The sequence below is a fragment of the Electrophorus electricus genome, chromosome 19 (genome assembly GCF_041902795.1).
Source record: "Electrophorus electricus isolate QZ-2024a chromosome 19, ASM4190279v1, whole genome shotgun sequence".
Lineage (NCBI taxonomy): Eukaryota > Metazoa > Chordata > Actinopteri > Gymnotiformes > Gymnotidae > Electrophorus > Electrophorus electricus.
The window spans coordinates 6,973,757-6,996,730 of record NC_137515.1 but is presented as its reverse complement, the minus strand read 5'-3'; the positions used below and the strand labels follow the sequence as shown (position 1 = coordinate 6,996,730).

The window sequence follows — 22,974 nt, the reverse complement described above, 5'->3', positions numbered from 1 at the left end:
AATAGGTGCTTCTGTCCTCTTTTAGATTTGTGTTTCTGTAATCTGGCTATTTAAATTCTAGGTTTCTTATTTCTCCAATAATATTTTGCAATTAGTAGTGATGTTATGCCATTGGTGGTGACTAGAGTTGTATGATGTTTGTCTACAGCTGGATTTTTTTTTTTTTAAGTAGCAAATAGAAAGCTCGAATTTACTTTGTCAAATGCCTTTTCTGTATCTAGTGACATGAATGCTGTATCCCAGTTATTGTTACTATACCTATTCAAATGAACAATCTATGTATGTTATTTGACGTCTCTCTTTAATAAAACATTTTTTGGCCAGGATGGATTATATATGGAGTCACAAAAAGGAAGAAAGAAAGACAAAATAAAGGCTTTTGAAGGATAACAGATAAGTGCCCGCAAGCTGGAGAAGTGGCTTCAGCAGGAGTAACATTCATTTCAGTCCCAAAAAAAGGCGAAATTCTAGGAACAGCAAAAAATACGGCACTGCTCTCAAACTCTCAGTCCTCTGGCAGAAGGCCCGAATGTGAGGAAAAAGATATTTACACCCACTGAAAGGGAAGAGAGACAATAAAGTTTTTATATAGATAGCCAAGACTCCCTTAGAGAATCTTTTTTATATTTTATGCTCTGCTATAAATTTAAATACCATTGTGATCCCACTATCAACGTGTTAAGATTTTCTTATTATATTTTTAAAGTCAATTTTAGAGTCCCCAAAAAATCAAACATCTAGCTATATTCCTTTTCGGTGTTCACACATTCAGATTCAATCATTTAATCTTCAGATGTTCAAAAAGCTATAGGCCCATTTAGCTCATTTCAATGATGAGATTCGATTGATCGAATTCAGTTCGCAGAAGTCACCCGGTAAAAATAGGGCACTGGTTGGGCACAGGTTGAGCAAAGGTTGAGCGAGTGCTGAAACGGGACTGGTAAACTCGCTGGTCACGTTTTTTCTGGTTTACATGAGGATCATTATTATTCTGTATAATAAGAGACTCTGTGTGAAATGAACTTCATTTAAAAAAGAATACACAGCGATACATAAGAGGACATGACGTGCGGTTATGCATTACGTAAGAGGACATGACGGGAAGTAATGGGTTCTTTAAAAGTCCCCACATAAAAAGGGGATAAAACGATTCCATTTTATTTTGGAGAAACAGCTGTCCTTTACAAGGAAAGTGTGTAAACCAACACAAAGGACTACTTACTTGGTAGTGCTTGACATTGTAGAAAACGTAACAAGTCTCTATATGTAAGCTAACATTCTCGCGTGTGAAGGTAATTATTTTATTTTACCTCTAACAACAGAGGTCTTTGTTTTATATTGGCACTAAGCTAGCTAGGGTTTTATGTCTAGCTCAATAACTATTTAATATTAGCTGCCTTGCTAGCCACCTAGCTATCGTTTAGTTAGCTAACGTTATTTATATGCACATAACCCAATGTCCCTGTAGCGAATGAAGGTATATAGATAAGTATTTTATTATCTACAAGTTAGCAAACGCGTTACAGATGTGTTTTTGCGTAGCTAGCTAGCTATATGCTAAACGTCCCACCTGTGTAGTCCTTAAGTTAGCTAGCGTAGCTATCTACATGTTCGTGTCTTTGGCTAGCGATAAAGTTTCGCTTCCTTGACAGTTATGTTTTCACAGGTTGTGTTATTTATTAGCATGCTAGCCTGTCTACCGAAGACAGACATGCAGGTTTGGGAATTATGGCTAACTATTTTAGTAGCGTCGTCAAATAGTCCTATAACATTTAGACAGCTAGTAACGTTAACCTAGCTGATGTCATTGCTTGTTCAAGCCTATGTTTGTTAGCCAGGTCTTAGCCAGCCTTTTCCTAGTCGGATCAGTTATTAAATGATTGATCATTAGCTAATGAAGTAGTATACAAAACTAATTGAAATTATCGTCAATGAAACATTAAGTATGCATTTACTGATTATTATAATTAATGATTCATTTTGATGATAATTGAGGTTTAACATGATTCTGAACCTTCTCAGGGAGTACACTCAACATGGAGGAGTGTTTGCACACTTCGGCCGACAGTTTAGCTAAACTAGTAAAATGGGCACACAGCCATGGAACTATCTGCACGTTGATCCCCAGCCTGAAACACTTGCTAACAGAAGGCGCCCACGGCAGCCTCACTGCTCTCTGGGGTTGTAGCGCAGGTCACGCCTACCACTGGCCCTTAACATCTACCTGTAAAACAGCCCATAAGGAGCGACCTTGTTGCCAAGGCAGTAGAGTCATCAGTTCTGACGCTCTGATCCAGGGAGCAGCGGTCATGCAGGCCAGCTCGACAGAGAGGTTCTTGGGCAGCTCAGCCAAGACCAAGGGTGACCCTGGCCAGACCCGGGACTCCTGCGACTTCTCCAACTGCAGTGAGCCATCTGAGATGGACGACAACACGGATGAGTACAACAGCCACCTGTTTGACATCGTTTGTGAGTCGTCTGCCACAGATGAAGAGGGTGAGTCTGAGCCCAGGATGATGCACAGGAAGAGGGGGACCAAGGGCCCAGAGCTGGAAAACTGCAGTGACCCGGAAGCAAAGAAAATCAAGCAGGAGAGAGCTGAAGACTATTACACTGTAGCTAACCCCCAGAATCCTGGTGACATGGAACTTGCTCAGTCATGCAGTGTGGCATCCCAGTCCCCCAAACCAAACTCCCAGACACGACCCTCATCCAGACTGTCAGCCATCCACAAGCCTTCCTCAGTGGATGGAGATTCGGTAGGGGTCTCCTCATCGCCACACGACAACCCCTCTCCATCTGTGTCCAAACCTCCACGTGCACCTGTTGGTAGTTCACAGAGCAAAACACACATGAACTTGAATCCAACAGCCGGTCAGAATCGACCTGGACGGAGTGACCTGGTTGAAGGCCTTCCTAATGGGGACTTTGGACTGTCCTTTGGAGATGTGCCAGTTGCAGCTAACCCTGAGATGGATATCCTAGCAGCACAGGCGCTCAGTGCAGAAGCTAAAGGGCACGGCACAGGTAAAGATTTTTCATATTCTACACCACAAGTTCACAGGCCAGTCCTAGGATAGCCGGTTTTGATTTGATTTTGCTCCAGGCAGGTTTTGGTTGTGTTCCAGCTGCCAGTGCACCTTATCCACATGACAGGTAACACTGTAGTTCTTGATTACATGCTCTAGGTGGATGATGAGCTGGTACAGAACAAACACAGAGTGGCTAAGCATCTTTGATGACTGGGATAAGAGTTTGCTGTCTAGACATCACTTGATTCGTTAAGATTCATGTGCATATTTTAAGCCCATGTATTTGGTTGGATGATAGTCATCACAATTCCCCTCTTGTTTAGAAAAGGTTTTAAATGGTCGCAAATCTCATAATCATCTAAAGAGAAAACGGGTTTTGACAGCACCAATCATTGTCTGAGCCCTTGTTTAAAGAGAGACTATTTATTTATTTATTTATTTTTTACATATAGCTATAAAATATTTTCAGTTAAATGAAACCAGTTTTAAAAATGCAAACAAGATTAATATAGAAAAAAGAATATGCAGAATATTTTGTAGTCATCAATGGGCAAATGCCAAGGTGGGAAAAAACAGGGAAGCTCATCTTTCTAATTAGGTCAGCCTAGCTCTTCTGGACACACAGTGTGCTATGAACACCCTTCCAAAGTCTAGTGATTGAATGACTGACTATTTCTCCCCTTCAGATGTAAAATGGGTCATCCTTATGCTGTGAAAAGCTCATGCAAACTTTACTTTCCACAGTGAGGAAGCTCATGCCCTTCCCTCACTCTTTGTATTCCAGCTTTCTCACTTTGTTTCAGTCTGAGCCATAGGCCTTACAGTATCATTTGCACCTTTAGGATGGTTTGGTTATTGTGATAATTTTATTGAAAATTTGCTGAATGTTTAATGTAGCACATACATTATTGTTGTTTAATGTTGAATGTATAACGTGCACGCACAATATTTATAGCACTTTATAATATATTCCCTTGGTCTTTACATACTGAATTGAAACATCCAAAATACCTTTTGGTGTCTGTCAGACACAGGAGTAGTGCAAGGTGGTTCTCAAAGGAACAGTGTTTATTATATCCAATAAAAATGAAGTGGAAAAACCCTAACCCAACCCAAAAATGAGGTGGAAAAACCCTAATCCACCAAAAAATGAAGTGCAGACTGCAAGAAAGTGGAGAACAAAACAGATGATGATGGGTCTGACACTGGCAAATGTAGACAACTCACTGAACTTGTTGGAAGAGGTCATGTAACTAGGCTGGAGGGTAGTGAAAGAACCATCCAACAAGTGTGATGCTGCAGGGTCATTACTTGGGGAGGTGGAGGGTCTGGCACTATGGGTGAACCTGTGTCCATAGCTGCTTTATGTAAGTTAAATCTATTTGTATAATGATCTATACATTGCTAAAACAAATAATACAATAAATGATTACATAATCTTTCTTTAATTTGATAAAACATTTCAATAAAATGCTAAGTATACATATTTGGGTGTTTGGATATATGTTAAGTGTGTGGACATTAGAAGACACATGGTATGTGTGCACACTTGGTATGTCTGTCTCTTTGACCTTTTAATCAATAAGCCTGGTCAAAACTTGAGACATGGCTATGAAATTACTGATGGCTTTGAACACAAAATATGAGCTGTTCAAAATGCTAATTTTTACAAATGCTAACTCTGTTTCTGTAAATACACCTGCGCACATTGCAGAAATCTTTGTTCTGATGTATTATTTCTCTAATTATATTTATGAGAAGAGAGTACAGCCCTGGTGCTACACAAAGCAATACGCTACATGTTCCTCCTATGCTATACAATACGGCAGTTAGTAAAAACCTTAAAAGGCCTGATATGTTGCAGCATCACATGAAAAAATGTAAGAACATTTCCACTGATGTATGTGCTTGTAATATGTTATGAACCAGTTGCACAAGTAAACATCTCGTTTGTTTGTTTTTGTTTTTATTTGATAGTCCAATATTTGGGAGTTACATGCAAAACATTTGCAAGCTGAAAGCTGTTTTCATGTTCCATTAAACAACTCGTGGTCCACTTTGAAAACATTCTTTTATATTTTTCAGTAAAAAAAATACTGATGTTTTAAACTTTTAAAATATTTCAGGAAGCCCTTGAATGACAGTTTCCAGACAATAGAAATATGCTTTTAATTGGTCCACTCTTAGAGTAAGCCTGGTGTTGGAAGATGTGATGGGCTGATTTAACTTTATGGCTAATTTGAAATCATGTTCCCTAGAAAGAAAGGGCTTTTAATCTGAAAACCCAGCAATTGGTTAATTTAAAAAGGGACCAAAAAAGGTTTAGGCTAACTCGGTCCCTGCTGCTCTCTACCACTCAAATAAAGGATCAGTATGTTTTCTCAAGACGCTCTGTGGATATTTGAAATTTCGGTCAAGATGAAAAATGGACAATGCCAATTATAACGCCAAATCAAGAAATTATCAAAGGTGAGTGTATTCTGGACACTTTCTACTTTTACAGAGAGAGCAGTCTCACTGTTGTGTAATGCAAGTCACTAATAATTCACACAGATAATATGGGTTTGCTAGAAGTTTGAGAATAAATGCAGAATATTCAGCAAATTTTCAATAAATTGTGGATAACGTATGACCCAATCAGATTTGCAGGTACTCATGAAAATGAGGCAGACTAAATGTACCATGGTTATGTATTTGTGTCAGACGTTACTCTTCTGAGCTTGCTGTATTTGAATTCTTTTATTATCTACCATGGAACTTCATAATTGTATACATTTGAGCGAGACGTTTTAGTGAGAAGTTTAATTTAGAGTAAACTTTGTATAACCAATTACAGCTATTTCAGTTGTTACACAACCCCCTTCTAAAGTTTCAGTGGGTTTACTGAAGTGCAGGTAACGTCTCTTTAGTTTGTCGTAGTCTTCTGTCAGTGGGTACACTATCACAGTTGCATTGGTTTCCATTGGGCACCAATTAATACAGAGCTGCAGAAACTCATCTCGTGCTAACTGCTTGTTGCCTACAATTGTTAAAATAAAAATGTACTTTCACTGAAAATGTATTATTTATTTCTAGAGCTCTCAGCACGTTGTGGATGGTGAACTGGTGTTAAGCTTTCTCACTGGGTGTGTTAACAGGCTGTCTAGCTTCAGTGTCCTTGAATTCAGAGGAACACTTCTGGCCTTCTACATCAGAACTTTGTCCACTTGCTGACAGGAATTTTGATGAAAGAAAACAGCTTGAAGAGTTCATCACAAGCGTAGGTAAGATTCAGTGATGTTATGCCTAAAGTACAGTGCTAAATTTGAGATCAGTGTTTATCTAAAAGCAGCAAACATTTTCAGCAGAAGCCTATGACATTTTCATTTGTACACTTGTCGTCCCCCCCCCCCCCCCCCATCAACTGTCCGATTAAAGATTTATACATTGGGTGTACCTTATTTTTATGTGCAGATCCAGTAACATTACGAAATCTGCAAGCAGTGATTTCCCGGATACTTGAGTTTCACGAAAGGACTTGGGCACCTGAGCCCAGCCCAGCCAGGTTTGGAGAGCCCAGCCCAGCCAGGTTTGGAGAGCCCAGCCCAGCCAGGTTTGGAGAGCCCAGCCCACCCAAGTTTGGCGAGCAGGAGCAGGAGCTGTTCCCTGGCTCGGGCCTATTCCTTCCCCCTTACAAACTGGCCTGCATGCATCGGGAGTCACGACAGGACAGCATGAGACTCTTCCACCTCCTATTCGAGCACTTCTTCAGTGAGGAAGATCTTGTTGGGGCTGTGGCTTTTGGGAAAAGAGGCAAAGTGCCTGCAGGGAAAAAAATCCTTGACAGAAGAACAGTCGATGGAGTAATGTGTATGCGTCTTATGTGTAAACAATTTTCAATCTATGGTCAAGGATTTAGCATTTTTGTGCTTTAATATTATTTGGTTAACCTGAGCGGTGTTTTAAAATGAATTGTAATTGGTGTGTGTTTTTGTTTTGTGCAGCTTATGTCCTACGTTGTTCTAGTTTGGATGGATGGACTCCAGTGGAACCAGCCAAGCTGAAGAAAGCCTGTATTAACAAGTGCAGGCTGAGAACTGGTCAGAGGAGAAAGTTATCACAGGAGACATATCTTTTCCACAGTCCACAAAAGTCAGGGCCTTCGTATATCTGATAAATCTTTAAAAGTCCCTCAATAATTTGTTCAGTCTCTATATGTAACTGTCAGTGTCTTCATTATTTCATGCAAATGTACGTGATCCAAATAAAGAACTAAATGTTATTGGTCACTATTTAGATCACACTCCTGTTTACTGCTCTTTACACCCAGAATCTACCTGTCGAGACCCATGACATTCACAAAGTTAAACGTAACTCTACTTGTCTTTTCTCCTGGCTCCCCTGATCAAAAAGACAAACATATTGTAGCTGTGTTAGTCTGCAGTTTGCATAAGAGGGCATCAGGCCAGTTTTTTATCAAGCACTCATTCAGGTTGTAGCACAGTCCAGGCACGCCAGAGTCTCGGCCCTTTATACCTGCAGTTAGTTATGCAGTTTTCCATCCTCCAGCATCTTCACTTGGATTTTAAATGGCTGAGTAGATGGAAGAACTTTTTAATTGAACCGTTTTCCTTTTTCATATTTATTTATTGATTTATTTTTACATATACCTATAAAAACTAACCTTTGGTGCATTCTCTTTTGGTGTGTACTCCATAGCCAGATCAGATTCGAAACGGGTCTGCTCTGTATTGTTCATCCCTGTCCAAACAATCCATACAGTCTTTGCTTGGGTTAGACAAATACACCTGTGGCTGTAATTCACATTTGGTCTCATGATTATGGTATACATTAAGCTGTTAATCCAGTATTACAAGATGTGAAACATTTTTGTATTTTTGATGTGTAAATATTTGATTTTGATATTTAATGTGTCTGCTGGTTTTTGTAACAATTTTGTAATAAATATAGACATTATAAAGGGTTTGTTTTTGTTTTGTTTGGGGGGGTTGTTTGTGGGTTTTTTAAAATGATTGTTTTATTTTTTTTAATTAATTAATTAATTTATTTATTTGTGTATTTTGCTTTTTGCATTTGCTTTAAAGCAGTGGTATTCAAATCCAGTCCTGTATTTTGTATTCCCTTGTAGTTTGTTAAATGATAAAGTGGCCAAACAGTTACATTAATCACACCTGAGTCCTAGATAAAGGGTGGAAAAGCTGGAGGATCTGAACTGCATCAAAGTCTCAGTTCTACTTTAGCCTCTAGGACCTGGACCTTAGGACTGAGATATGAATACCACTGTATTAAAGTCTCAGTTCTACTTTAACAAGGAAAAAATATATTTATAAATAGACTTGAATACCTCTGGTTTAAAACTGGATAAAATCTCTATTTTTCAACAATACAGACAAGTCATCTTAAAAACCTACCAGTTTTTTTCCATTAATTGGAAGGTTGATAAAGTATACACTTTGACATTTTTTCTTCCATTTTTAAAACTTTGCACGCTGCCCTGTGGATTTGTTCCAAGAATGCATGTAACAAAACCTGACTTTAAAAAAATATCCATGGTACTTAGGAAACGGTTTTCCATTGACCTTGTGATGACCTTTCAGATTTGCCTGTAAAAACTGGAATGCATGTTATGATGTCTCATGTTTATGTTTAGTATTGGTCGCATGAAATGGTGCAACAACAACAACAAAAATGTTATGTTTATGAGACGATTCATGGTATTAAAACCATCAAAATAGACATGCTATTAGCGCATGCCATTATGCATCGCGTTTTGCATTTCTTGAAGACGGCAAACAGTTCGAAACAGTTCGTTGTAACGCTACACGATCAGGTCGCGAAGGTGAAAAGGCCAGACAGCTGGCATTTGCTGTTTACTGCTGTTGTCACGGCTGTTGCCCTCCTCCATTTCTTGTTCTGCCGGTGCTGCTGAGCACTTGGATATATGCCAAAAGCCACATGAATTGCGGTCTGATCGTTCTCATTCAAGTCGCATGGCCACGAATCTAGTCAACGACCTCATACAAAAGTGACTCAAATGTGATTTGAAAAGTTTGGATTTGTACATCCATACAGCCATAAAAAAAACAACAAAAAACCCAGATCTGTCTCACATTAAGCCAAAACTCTGATTTAGATCACTTCTGGTTGCTAATGTGAACGTAGCCTTAGCTTGATAAGCATACTTCATCCTTGCTAACCTAGGTGGAACAGAAGGTTTAGCTACCTCCTTTAAATTCTTGCACATAGGAACTACACAGCAGGTATATCAGGTGTCATTCATTTTTTTAAGTCTAATACTATGCTCCTGTGATCTATTTAGTGATGAAGGACCAATTCGTGGTCTGTAATTAACCACACATTTGGATTTGTTATAGTAATGTTTAATTTCGTATGTATTCAAACAGTGGCAGCGTTTGGTGCACCATATTTGAATGTTAATAGTGTAAGCGTCTGTACTCTTTGGGAGATCGCAAGACGTCCTACGTTCAGATTTCTCATCCTGGTGATGTGAGTGAAGTAAAGCTGTTTGGGGTTTGTCTCCGCTGCAGCGCCCCCTGTTGTGTATGAGGTGGAGCGGCTGAAGGCTCTGCTGCAGGCAGAGCGCAGTAAGAGTGTTCTCTTGGGGGAGACCATCAGCAGTCTGAAGCAGGACAAGGAGCTCCTTCAGCAGGAACTCACCAAAAAGGCTGAGCTCATCTGTGAGTTTCTCCAAGACCAGCTGCGGCCAGGTAAGGCAATATTAGTGATGAGAAGAACGTTCTTAAAAGGGACCATTAGTTGTAGTATGAATAAACTGAATGCTAGAGTTCATCATGACTCAACTCTGGAGAAAAAAAAAGGGTTTTATCTTCTATTTGAAACATCAAAGAGACCTTTTTATGCGTATTTAAAAATAATGCAGTTTCTTGATTGTGTGTAATTTATTACCACATTGTGAAGCCATTCAAGGTTAAAACCTGCAAAAAACCCAGCGAAATCTATCTTGTGTAATGATATGTTTTTTTGAAAGCCAGGATTCGGTTTCTCTGGGTAGATGTGACTTGCTGGTCACCCACACCCTTCTCTGATTTATACTTTGCTTGGGTTTTTACTTCTACAAATCTAATCTCATTCAATTAAGGTTTTCTAAAAACATGAACAACAGGAAGTTAGCTCTACAGGTGAAAGGTAGCTCTAAGGTGAAGGTAGCTCTACTGGTGAAGAAATGACATCTAACTGTTACACGTCTACAATGCTGAGATTGAGGTATGGACACAAGAAGCAGGGTTATGAGCCAGAGCCAGTTTTTATTTTTCACACACCACCAAAAAAAGAAAACAGCCACGCACTAATTCAAAACAGCATTTTAATTTGCTTTTAAGACAGCATATAAGCAGGCTATTGTTAATGGCCCACAGTTGCAACCTTACATTACCTGCTGGTTCTCCTGCACCGTATCTCCAGTCCTGCCACCAATGCAATACATCCCCACAGCCCGGCTCTGGTCGGGGAGCTGTTAATCCTCCATGTAGAGAATATAATGAATTTAATTCTTGCTTTTAGAGAGTCCCTACTTCAAGTTTCCACGGATGGCATGTAGGACACCTTCCTGCAGCCTTCCTGCCTTCCTGCAGCTGTGTGTGTGTGTGTGTGTGTGTGTGTGTGTGTGTGCTCTGTCTCTGTCTGACGGTATATAAGTTAACGACTCACAAGTGTGACCAGGTTTAATTAACCACCAGTTCGTCTGGGCCATCTTTCCACCCTGCCCTGTACTTTGCTACAGCCCATTTCTGCTCCAACCTTGTCAGGTGTTAGTTGTAGATGAGATTTGGAAGATGATCTTGAAGAGAAAGGGTTTGATCATTCTGGGTCTGAATGCTGGGCTTGAGTCAGGCTCAATCACTGCAGTGGGTCTGTTACAGAAAAGAGACGAGGTCATCCTTCCAGTCAGATGGAGGCAGGGAGCTCCCATCAGCTAATTGGTTCATTCCCTGAAGAGGGGGCTCCTTTTGAGTCAACGGCGCTCTTTGACTCCTTTGAGGATGTGGAGCTGCACCCACTAGAGCGACAGAGGACCATCAAGATTTCCTCCAAGAGAAGTAGGGATGGGGAGAACACCCGTGTCAGAAGTAAGTTTTGGCTTAGTGGCTGTGGTAGCAGCATGAGTAAGCCACACTAAAGAAATTTATATATGACATTGCATATAGATTTAGTTTCATAATACAACCTGCCACTTTCATGCTCATGCAAAATATTGGGTAAAAATGTATATGAAATGCGGTAAAAGGTCAATGGTTGACCAGTTTTTTGTGTTACACTGAAATTACAAAAAATATATTTAATTCCAAGCATGTATAGGTGTGTTCCACATGCCATTGAATTAGAATTTTCTTTCTAAATTCAGTTCCAGTACTGAGTTTGCATGTAAATACCATTGCACTATGAAGTGAGAAGCTTGCAGAAACTGTAAGCAACATGCTTGAAGTCCTAGTGATTCCATTCTCTCCTTTGTAGTGAAAAATGTTGTCGGGGTGATTGCACGATACATGACAGCCCTGCAGGAATTCCGTCGGAGTGTCTCCATGAAAGTGGCCTTTGACCGTGTCGGTGTGGACCGTAACACCATTTCCCGCACAGCGGCCATTGCCGAACTCAGCCTGGCCGCCCCGGAGGTGTTTCACGCCCTCCCCCCTTGGGACGAGAAAGAGGAGACGCTCGCCCATTATGCCATCCGCTGCCGGCAGGCCATGGATGATAACATTAAGGCCAAGATCAAAGCCATGAAAGCAAAGGGGGAGCTTTTACCAATAGTCAGCAAGTAAAGCCTTACTGGGGACTTGTATGTTCGTGTGTGTCGCCATCTCCAAGTGCCCGGTCAAGATTTTTCCATGCCACTCCAAACCCAATGCCTCTGTCTTTGTAGGTAGTTTGCAGTCTATAAACAGCTGAACGGCAAAATCTTGTTGATTTACGAGTGACCAAACTTGTTTGTTTCTCATATGGATCGTCGCACTACATTATATGAAATGATTGTTTTGTGTGTCTTGTATTAACTTCATGACTGTGTCACCAGTATTGATCTCATTCTAATGCACTTGTTTCAGTAATTATGAACATTTATCAATTTCATTTTTGAATAATGCATGTTCACTTATTTCATGTTCACTTATTTCTGTGCTTTTTGACATGGCCCATTTTCCTATCTAATCTTAGTAGTTTTACATAGTATATTTGTTAGAACTCTACAATGCAACTCCCCTTTCTGTAAATAATTCTCTCTCAGTCTCATGTCATGCTGTCTTATGCTGTTTACTTTTAGATAGGTGCAAAACTGTGTCAGATGGTCTGGAGTTACTGTCTCATTCTAGACTCTGCATATCATGTCACGTCTGAACATGTTGCACCTGCTGTCATTTACATATTTCTGCTTACTCATATGCTTTGCCATCTATATATTCTCATGTATCTCTCAGTAAAGTGTGCGTGGTTCTCAGCATCTGACTCCCAGTGTCACTCATTCTGAGAAAAATGCCCCAGGGCCTGAGGAGGATCAACCAGACACAGGCTAGGCAGAGAGTGGGACCAGAGGGACCGAGTTAAGGAAAGTAGGAATATTTTCCATACAGTATTACATCAAGGTTAAGATATATCACACATCACAGCTGTTGGTTTCCCTGGTTGGCAGTAATAAAATAAACTTTAAAATGGCATTTTGTTTTACTGTTTGTGATTTTACTATAACATTTCATTTATTTTAACGTGGGGGAAATTGAGACCAATCCCGGAAAGAGTTTTAAGTCACCAGTGTTGTATTTTTAGTCATTAAGGAACATGCATATTTTCTTCTAGACAATGAATGACAGGAGGAATAGAACTGACATGCATTTCCTTGACACCTCAGAATGCAGGTCCTTTTTCAAAAATAAACATCATTGATTACCCATTAAAGAACTACAGATAAATTGTCTTATCGAGAACGTCCCCGTTTCTAAAGAATCCTCATCTCAAAGCATCCCCAAGACCTGTCTTGCTTCAACACCACCTGAAAGTCAGTCAGTAGATGTCCGCTTGCTACCAGTTTTGGCCTGAGGTACCAACCTGGGGCCTGGGGTTGACAAACCAGAACTCCAAAGAGATAAAAAGCCAACTCAGAAGGATGTCAGCAGATGGACAGAGGTCCAGAAGTGCATAAAGACCAAAGAAGCAGCCTGCCCACAGACATACACTGAAGGCCCATAGTTGAGGCTCTAGAGTATACTAAACAAAGGTTAACAGCACTAGCCTCCAGACTGCAAACACGCACGAAAGAGTGACCAAAAGAGTAAAAGGTCTCGTCATCAATGAGCCAACCAAAGTATACCTTCAGTTACAATACAGAATCATGACTGTGGATCTGTGATGGAGCTACCCTTCACCACACTGTTCATATGGACTCTGATGCACATATGCTGTTTATGTATATATATTTATATATGTATGCATATAAATTAACACACAGGAATTGTTTCATCAAATTTTATCGATGTGAATAACATGCATGGAAAAAGTGCTATGTAGTGAGGACCTGCAGGGAAAAAGAAACTTATTGTAAGCATGTGAGATTAAATATTGTTCTTTAATATGTTACTAGAGTTTAAGTTTAATGTTTATCTGGCCAGAAAAGTTGGCATATTTTAACTTAGTAGGTAAAACAAGAGTAGGTTAAGAGAAAAGGGAATTTACAGGTGATTGCTTTTGTAGAAAGACTTCCATGTTGTTTTGCAGGTAAAAGAAACTGGACCCTGTGTTGATGGAGACTTTTATGGCAATTTTCCCCACTCAAAGACAGGAAGTAATGTCACCTAATTTCCTGTTGTTTTTTTCTATATAAGCTTCTGAGGGAACATTCAAGAGGAGGAAGGTTTTTGGAGTTGGTGGACTGTGGACATGTTGATTTCCAGTAAGGACATGTGCTGTTGCTTCTGTCTACTAGTGAGAGCAAGCTGCTAGCAAAATGGCATATGGGCCTTATGAAATCACCAGAAGGGTGGGGCCCATCACCTATGAGCTGGTGCTCCCTAGAGGCCAAACGGCATCGCTGTAAACTGGAACATGCCATATGGTGTTCTCAAAACAGTTTGTTTGATTCTCATGCTAAAGGAACCTGCCAGTAATCCTTGCTCAGATCAGTCGTGGTGATATACCTGGCCCTGCCCAGTGTTTCAATCATATCATCTGCTCTAAGCATTTGGTATGGGTCAAACTTGGACAGAGTCAGAACCGGGGACTGTGTGCGGTGGATGGAGGAGTGTGGTAGGTCATTTGAAGAACTGAAAGGGGCACTGTGTGAGGACACAGTGTTACGGAGTCCTGATTTTACAAAGCCTTTTATCCTGCAAACAGATGCCTCAGGTGTGGACTGGGGGTTGTGCTGTTCAGGAGGATGGGGACAGACGGAGACCGGTGGGATTAATCAGTCAGAAACTCTGCCCTCCAAAGACTCAGTACTCCACAATTGAGAAGGAGTGTTTGGCTGTGAAATGGGTTTTTGACTCTTTTAGATATTACCTGCTAGGCAGACTTTTAAACTGGAGGCAGCCCACTGGACTCTTGTGTGGGTAAACAAAATGAAACTTCAGCGCAAGGATCACAAGATGGTATCTGTCTCTACAAACTTTTAGATATTCCAAAACAGTAACAGACACACTGTCAAGAGCTGCTGAGGAAGTGTCTTCACAGCCCTTCCATCAGCTGGAGATGGGGGAGGATATGTGATGGAGCTCCACTACAGTGTGTTCATATGGACTCTGTGTTGGAGATGCACATATGTTGTTTATGGATATTTATTTATATATGTGTGCATATAAATTCACACAAATTGTTTGGTCAAAATGTATTGATGTGATTTAACATGCATGGAAAAAGTGTTATGTTAGTGAGGACCTGCAGGGGAAGAGAAATTAATTCTAAGTATGTGAGATTAAATATTGTACATATGTTACTAGAGTTTAAGTTTAATGTTTTTCTGGCCAGCAAAGTTTGTATATTTTAACTACATGGGTAAAACAAAAGTAGGTTAAGAGAAAAATTAACTATTTTTGTGGAGAGGCTTCCATGTTTTGAGTGAAAAACGAAACAAAACTGTAACCTGTGTTGAAGGGGACTTTTATGGTGAATTTTCCCACCCAAATATAGGAAGTGATGTTACCCAAGTTCCTATTTTTTCTATATAGGGTTCTGAGGAAAAATTCAAGAGGGGGAAGGTTTTGAAGTTGAATCATAGTGGAGAAGTTGTTTGCTGGACTTTTCCCTTGAACTTTTAAATACTAAATTTTCTCTTTTTTTTAAATGTTTTTGTTTGTTTTTGATTGGATATGTCTTTTCTTTTGCACTGGAGCACTGGGAGCCAATAAACACCTTTTCTTTGTATCCCACTTGGAGTGTACCCATGTGGCTTTTCTGCTGGATCATTACAGGATCCAACCAGAGCTGAAGCAGAACAGTACTGGAAGGGTATATGGAAGAATGAATGATCACACAAAACCAGGGCTCCCAACCTCCCAGAGAAGGAACATGTCCAAGAGTGGGTAAGAAACATGAAGTACTGGGCGGTCCCTAGCCTTGACATGATCCATGCCTACTGGCTAAAGAGACTATCTTCATGGTTGACCATAAGAACAAATGAACAAGCTGATAAATACTAGTTAATAGACGGCAGGAGAGTACTTGTTATAAAGTACCCCAACAAAGGCCAAACACCATTCAACTACAGGCCAATAGCTTGCCTGTCCACAACATGGATGCTCCTGTCAGGAACAATAGCCCCCAAGCTGAATGAGCAAATTGTGCAAGTACATGAGTACTGCTCAGTAGAAGATTGGTAACACCAGAGGCTCAAAGCACTGCATACTTAATGGAAACTCAGACAACTGGTCAGGTCACTTAAAGTTTGGTACATACCAAGAAGATGCACTGTCTCAACTGCTATTCTATAGGCTTGAATCCTTACAGCCAGATATTAAGAGTAGGTACAGGTACAGATTCAGAAGCAGGAACTACCATCAGCCTCCGGTAAATGGATAACATCAGGTTGTACACCATGATGGAAAGTGACAGTGACTCACTGATCTACCTGACCAGGATCTATAGGACACTGAAATATCATTCTGACTGTAGAAGTGTTGTCTGCTAACAATAAAAATAGGAAAAGTGATCAGGACTGAAGGTACTTAACTTGCACAAGTTCATATTAGAGTCATACGGGACAGCTATGAATACCTGGGGATTCTATCTCCATGGGGTAAGGCAGGTCCTCAAGAGTGAACAGGAACAATAAGATCAAAGTAATAACCATGTGCCCTGCCAGTCATCTGATACCCAGCAGGCACAATAAGCTGGCTAGGAGAAGAACTGGAAGCTGCTGAGGTCAAGACCAGAACTACTCACAGTGCAAGAGGCACTGCACCCAAGATCCAAAATCCAAACATTGCATGTGAGCTGGAAAAGCGTCTACAAGACAGTAAAGGGTCTACAAAATGTAAGATCAACTGTCAAAGGTGAGACATGAGACATCCATTAATATATCCAAGCAATGGTCCTCAAGTATGAGCTCATGAGCCTGGAGGGATGTGGTCACCATGGAAGCAGAGGAAGTGGTATGGCAGGATAAGCCCCTCCATGGAATGTGCTGCCAACTGATAGCAGAGGTGCTTGACTTAAATCAATCCTACAAATGGCTGAAAAATGCAGGATGAAGGATAGCACAGAAGAACTACCCATGGCAGCACAAGATCACCTGGGTTTGGAGGCCAAGTCAACAACTTTAACTCTTTGTCATGTTTCTCAGACCATTCCTGAAGAATTTGTGCAGTGTGGCATGGTGCATTAACCTGCTGAAAGAGGCTACTGCTATTTTGAAATACCATTGACATGAAGGGATGTACTTGATATGTTTAAGTATGCGGTACCTACTTCAAGTAACATCCATGGTCAAGTAACATGAATACCCAGACCCAAGGTTTGGCAACAGAACATTGCCCAAAGCATCACACTTCCTCCACTAGCTTGCCTTCATCCCATAGTGCATCCTGGTGCCATCATTCCCCAGGTAAGCAATGCATGCACACACACACACACATTTGTCCACCTGCTGTACAAGACCACATGATTCATAAGTCCAGGCCACTTTCTTCCATTGCTCTCTGGTCCAGTTCATATGCTCACGTGCCCATTGTAGATACGTCAGTAGTGAACAGGGCTCAGCATGGGCACTCAACTGCAAGTGGCAACTGCTGTCACAACTTGAGATTGACCAGGTACAACATGGATGCTATGGCAAAGGGGAGCCAGGACAACAGGTCAGAAGGGGGATATCACCATCCCCACTGGGAACGAAGACCAAATGTACCCAGAGCTATTGACCTGATATTGAAGATCTTGGCTAAGCTGGGTACCAGTCCTAGAATACTACAGTTGTGGCCAAAAGGTTTGAGACCGACACAAATTTTGTTTTTGACAAAGTTTACTGCCTCAGTTTTTGGTTGTTTTTTTTTTTGTTTTTTTTGTTAAATGTTTATACGGTATAGTGAAGTGCAATTATAAGCATAAGTTTCATACGTTTTTTTTTGTTGTTGTTGTTTTTTTACTTTTTATTGACAAATACATCCAGTTTAAGCAAAGCCTTACAGTATTTACAGTGTTGACCCTTCTTTTTTAAGATTTCTGCAATTTGCCTTGGCATGCTGGATATCAGCTTCTGGGGAAAACTTTGACTGATGGTAACCCATTCGTGCCTGATCAGTGCTTAAAGTTGATCACAGTTTCTGTGTTTTTGTTTGTCCTCCCTCTTTTTGAGGATTGACTACGGGTTCTCAATGGGATTGAGATCTGGGAAGTTTCCTGGACATGGACCCAAAATTTCAATGTTTTGTTCACTGAGCTACTTGGTTATCACTTTTGCCTTGTCACATAGTGCTCTGTCATGCTGGAAAAAGCATTGTTCATCACCAAATTGCTCCTGGATCGTTGGGAGAAGTTGCCTTGGAGGATGTTTTGATACCATTCCTTATTCATGGCAGTGTTCTTAGGAAACATTTTGAGCAAACCCACTCAATTTTGAATATATAAATATCCAAAATTGTAGTAAAGTACACAGAGTTTCCAGAGAAACAGAACTCTTTAGACAGAGGTCCTTCATCAGCTGTGCAAACAAAGCGCTTCTGAATTAGAAGGAGCTAGTTTATATATGAAAAAGTAGATGTTTTAATCATAACATTCATTCCATGGGGTTCTCAAGTTCCAAGAGTGTAGATGAGTTATTTTTCTTTGAATTTCCTAATTTCATTGCTGCCATAGCAACAACTGGCATTGTAAACAGATATGTGATTAATGCATTAGTGTCCATTAGCATAAAACGCCTTGCCACTGGAAATTACAGATCTTTACTTCTGATGGTCCAAAGATGTTCAACAAATCGATCAGCAAGCCTTCTCTTGGTTTCTACAATATAAAGGTGATCACGTCTCTTACAGGTTATACAGTACGCAACTCCCACAGCGATGCATGCAGTGGAATGGGAGATGTGTCAGTTATTTTAGTGGCTTTGTAGATAAATGTACATGTGGCACATCTAGAGTGGTAGCAGGCCACAGTGCTACAGCCATTATCTGAACGCTTATTTATCTCACTCTTGACAAGCATGTTTTGTCTCTGTACGAAACATTGTTTCCCTGGAAACTCTGTGTAATTTACTACATTTTGACATTGCGGGTGTGTGTGTGTATACATATGTTGGAGGGTGGGTGAGAGTTGTCATACACAGAATAAACCTTCTGCTGGGACCTATAGCACCTTTCGGATGGTAGGAGGGTGAACAGTCCATGGACAGGTTGAGAAATGTTTTAGATATGTAGCACACTGACTTCAGGCTGTGCCCACACTGGAACTCCAGTGTTGAAGGAAAATGTGTAGCGATGATACATTGTCACTTTTCACCACCAGCTGCAGGGCCTTCTGATTGGACACTGAAGCAGCCACAATACCACATGATCACACAGTGGCCAGTGTGCCTCTGATGACTACAGTAGAGGATGCTCTGAATCTGCTTTTTTCAATCTCCTTAAGAAATAGATACTGTCGTGGCAAAGTGCGCTACATAGCATATGATGTGTATTGCTGTATTTAGTTTTATTGGGGGGGGGGGGTTTCATAACATTTTGTATATTGTAACCTTATGAATATGTAAATGCTCTGTTTATCGTTCCCGTTTGCTTGATTAGGAAATACTGCAGTTATGGATGTAAGTGCCAGATCTAATAATAAACCAGACCATGTGACTGTGGTGGCTCACATGGTCTACCCAAACTGCCTGCCAGGATAGTCCAGCTTTGTCCTTTTGTCTTTCATTTCCCCAGCTGCCGTAAACCTTTATGCTGTCATGGCTTTTTTTTTTAGAAAAACAAAGATTCATTTGTCTTTATATAAACAGATTTCCATATAAATAATATAGTGAACACACAGACACAGAATAATTGGGAGTGTGAAATGAGGTAATATCATCTTGAGATGTAATCAACAAGATTAAGTAACAGTTCTGCAGAATGGAACAATGTGAATAAAGATTTTAAAAAAGTACAATCAGAAAATTCTTAAGGGTCAGAGTCCTTTGTCAAAGCATATCACTCCAGTCTTATTCAGTTTATAATGGTGGAATGTTAGGTTATATATTGACTGTATATTCCTGCCTTTGATATTTAAAGCCTTTACTATTCTGGCTCCATCGGGCTGCTGTTTTGAACTATTACAGCCCATCACAACCTTTTCAGATGATGCATTCCTACCGCCAATCCCCAGGGTCAGCTGTAAATCAGTGAAAGACACAAGCTCAATTCATATTTTAATGTAGATTAAAGCATATTTGTTTAGGGCAGTTTAGTTATCTTTACTGGTATTAACGAATAATTGTTATATTTTGCTTTTTCCTTATTTTAATAGAACAGAAATTAGGTAAAGCCATCATGGGTGTAAAAAACATTTTCAATTTCACCAAATGCTGAAATCAAGAGCTGTGTTACTATTGAAGACATCACTTAACATATTATGTGAAGCCCTCATATCACAGCAAAAACCAAAAAATTATTATAAAACTACCTAAAATAAATGACTGGACATGGATGAAATGTTACCTCTGTAAAACTTTTTGAAAAAGCATATTAGTATGAAATTTAATATTAGCACACCAAAGTCCCCAAAACAAATTGTATCTTAACATACGTTTCAGTTTATGATGAAAAAGTGGGGGAAAGGGCTTTATAAATTAGCAGTGGTATCTCAGTAGTTAAGGTATGCAAATTATAACCAGAAGGTTGCTGGTTCAAGCCCCACTGTAGGGCCCCTGAGCAAGGCCCTTACCTCTCAAGTGCTTGAGAGTCATAATTGTAAGTTGCTTTGGGGAAAAAAAAGTGTCAGGTAAATGAAATTAGCAAATCAGGAATGGTTTAGGAAATCATGTATTGTTGCAGCCTATGAAAATAATAATACACTACAGCAATTATAATCACTATTTTACAAGAAATACAAAAAAGTACAATTAGTATACACCATAATCTGTGGTCATTAATTTAGGTGAAATTATTTGCTCTTAAGAGTCTCAGGTGTGATGTTCAAAGGCCTGAGTTGAGCACACAGTGTCCTTTTAAGTTCTGTTTGCTTCCTTCATCACTCCGGCTCAAGCCGGGGCAGCACAGGGAGTATAAGGTTTCCGAAGGAGGAATCCTGAGTGATGAAAAAGCCTGAAGAATGCGCATGCGCATGCTGAAAGAACATTCATACCACACAATCTTTGTAAGACAGACCTGTATGCATATGAACCAAGAGTTCTCAGTACAGTTCTAAAATTTGATCAGCTTCTCTTATAACTGTCTACATACCATAGTTAAATAATCAGTAGAACTCTGCATTACCATAGACTAAAGCAAATTTTAGTACTGGAGTATGGGCATACCTGTAAGGCTGTTTCAGTACTGGAATGTGGGCATACCTGTAAGGCTGTTTCAGTACTGGAATGTGGGCATACCTGTAAGGCTGTTTCAGTACTGGAGTGTGGGCATACCTGTAAGGCTGCTTTTTGCTGAGCTGCAATGTGCTGCTGCTCTGCATGGTCCCGGAAATCCTTGTTTACAGCTGGTCTTGACAGTGGGATACTGAGTGACGGAAAGCGTAATTCTACACTTTAAAATCTGAGAATTATAAATGAATAGAAATAAAAGGGGGTGGGGAAGCTGAATTTATACTCTGATTACTAACTTCATGTATAAGTGCATTTCATTTAAACTGCACTGGATGATTTCAATTTCTCTGCTGTAACATTGTCTCTCAGGGCTGGATAATCACCTGAAAGTTCGAATTAGCTGTGTTAAGAGAAGTCCAACTGTGAAGCACTCATGTATGTTTTGGGCTACACTGTGCATACATTTGAATTAAGTATGATCCGAGAGGGCCACAGCACATCTGAAATCTGTCTGCTCAAATATACCAGCAACTCCTTGGATATTTATGAAGGTGATCATATATTAAATCACGTGTAAAGGTTTACGAGAATGCCTAAACACTCAACATTGAGCTGTGCTTCATTATGTCCACGTAGAAATAATGGTAGCTATGTATATACAGTCGCGCATACAAATAAGCAGAACGTGAGGTAATAATTTACCTTGCCCCAGGACTGTTCATGGACTGGCTTTGTATGAGGCGTCTCTTTTCCTTGTCTAGTTCAGCTAAAATAGCGACCCTGTTTTTATTCTGAAAACCTGTATGGGTAATAAGATACATTTCTTCTTATTAATTGTTCATAATATTATTCTGTAGCTTTGATGGTAAACTCCATTAGCCGTGGCTTTAAAACCGATAGCACAGCAACGTCCACCCATCATGCGATTTGCAGCTTAGTCTGATAGCTAGCTCCAAAAGCTAGTTAGATAGCCAAATGCTATTTATCCTTTACCAATTGCGTTTCAATGAAAAACTCAATATTCAGATTTACCTTGTCCAGACGTATTTGAAGCCATCTTATGAGTTTTAATTCTGAGTAATAACTAACCTATTTTCAGGTGAATTAATTAACTAGATATCAGCAACATGCTTTATCGCCAAGTCGATAGTTGGTTTTCATCTTCCTCGGTGGGTTTCTCTCGTGTGAAGGTAGCCTACTCTGCCACCTGCAGTACTGGAATAGTTGTGCACATCAAGATTTTTATTCGCACAAAGTGACACTTCTTGCGTTTCAAACTTGTTTTTGCGGTTTAAGCAGTAAATATATTTTAATGAGCTCAACAAATAAAATAGTAGCATATATCTGTGAAGTGGGCAACTACCACAATATTTCATACTACATGTACATTTATGGCATTTAGCAGATGCTCTAATCCAGAGCGATTTACAAACCTGTTGTCATTTACTCATAGAATGTATCCTAGCCCTTACAGTAGGTTAGAGTCAAAGATACTTTTGAAGGTTAGTGGTCTTTTAAGTACTCCAGAAATAGGTGAGTCTTCAGTCTGTGTTTGAAGACTGCAAGGGACTCTGCTGTTTGGACAGCCAGTGGAAGTTCATTTCACCATCTGGGAGGCGGGACAGCGAATCTCAGTGCTTATCCTCCATGAGACTTCAATCACGGTGTTTCAAACTGTACTTGACGTTCGAAGTACTTGATGTACGGATTGGGCTTTGGCCATTGACATCATGTAGGGAGGGGCTGGTCCATTTTTGCCTTTGAAGGCAAGCATCAGTTTAAAGCCAGTGAAAGGAACACAGCCTTGGCATGACATATGTTAACTTCAAAAGACTGAAGCTTTGTCACGCTGCTGCATTCTGGATGAGTAGTAGAAATTCAATGGCCTGAGGAAGTCCAGCAAGTAGCTGCAGTAGTCAAGCTTTGAGATGACAAGAGACTGCACAAGCACCTGGATAGCTTCCTGTGAAAGAAATG

General features: G+C 40.1%; 2 protein-coding genes across 6 annotated transcripts; one reads left to right on the top strand and one right to left on the bottom strand.

Annotated features, from left to right (window-relative positions):
• The first annotated feature begins 967 nt into the window (after window positions 1–967).
• Window positions 968–12,505, top strand: kiaa1958 (KIAA1958 ortholog). 5 transcript variants are annotated; one of them, XM_081702574.1, is made up of 5 exons: window positions 968–1,292; window positions 2,023–3,027; window positions 6,170–6,295; window positions 6,486–6,896; window positions 7,016–9,544. In XM_081702574.1, the coding sequence occupies exons 2-5, from the start codon at window positions 2,037–2,039 to the stop codon at window positions 7,183–7,185; spliced, it is 1,698 nt and encodes a 565-aa protein (XP_081558700.1). In that variant the 5' UTR covers window positions 968–1,292; window positions 2,023–2,036; the 3' UTR covers window positions 7,186–9,544. The 5 variants fall into 5 exon arrangements, with proteins under 5 accessions (XP_081558700.1, XP_026863781.2, XP_026863788.2 ...); XM_027007980.3 differs by having other exon boundaries at window positions 970–1,292; window positions 6,486–6,881; window positions 7,016–9,543; XM_027007987.3 differs by having other exon boundaries at window positions 971–1,292; window positions 6,486–6,782; window positions 7,016–9,543.
• Window positions 12,506–19,871: 7,366 nt separating this feature from the next.
• inip (ints3 and nabp interacting protein) lies at window positions 19,872–22,172 on the bottom strand. Its single transcript, XM_027007962.3, has 4 exons — window positions 22,030–22,172; window positions 21,700–21,796; window positions 21,100–21,190; window positions 19,872–20,801 (listed from the first exon to the last, which is right to left on the bottom strand). The coding sequence occupies exons 1-4, from the start codon at window positions 22,052–22,054 to the stop codon at window positions 20,706–20,708; spliced, it is 309 nt and encodes a 102-aa protein (XP_026863763.1). The 5' UTR covers window positions 22,055–22,172; the 3' UTR covers window positions 19,872–20,705.
• Between the last annotated feature and the right edge of the window lie 802 nt (window positions 22,173–22,974).

Coding starts and splice junctions, on each gene's coding strand:
- inip (XM_027007962.3), bottom strand. CDS start 22,054: ATGGCTTCAAATACGTCTGGACAAG. Junction 21,191..21,699: donor ATGAACAGTCCTGGGGCAAG/GTAAATTATTAC, acceptor TCCGTCACTCAG/TATCCCACTGTCAAGACCAG. Junction 20,802..21,099: donor AGCAAAAAGCAGCCTTACAG/GTATGCCCACAC, acceptor ATGTTCTTTCAG/CATGCGCATGCGCATTCTTC.
- kiaa1958 (XM_027007994.3), top strand. CDS start 2,037: ATGGAGGAGTGTTTGCACACTTCGGCCGACAGTTTAGCTAAACTAGTA. Junction 6,296..6,485: donor AGAGTTCATCACAAGCGTAG/GTAAGATTCAGT, acceptor TTTTATGTGCAG/ATCCAGTAACATTACGAAAT. Junction 6,897..7,015: donor AATGTGTATGCGTCTTATGT/GTAAACAATTTT, acceptor TGTTTTGTGCAG/CTTATGTCCTACGTTGTTCT.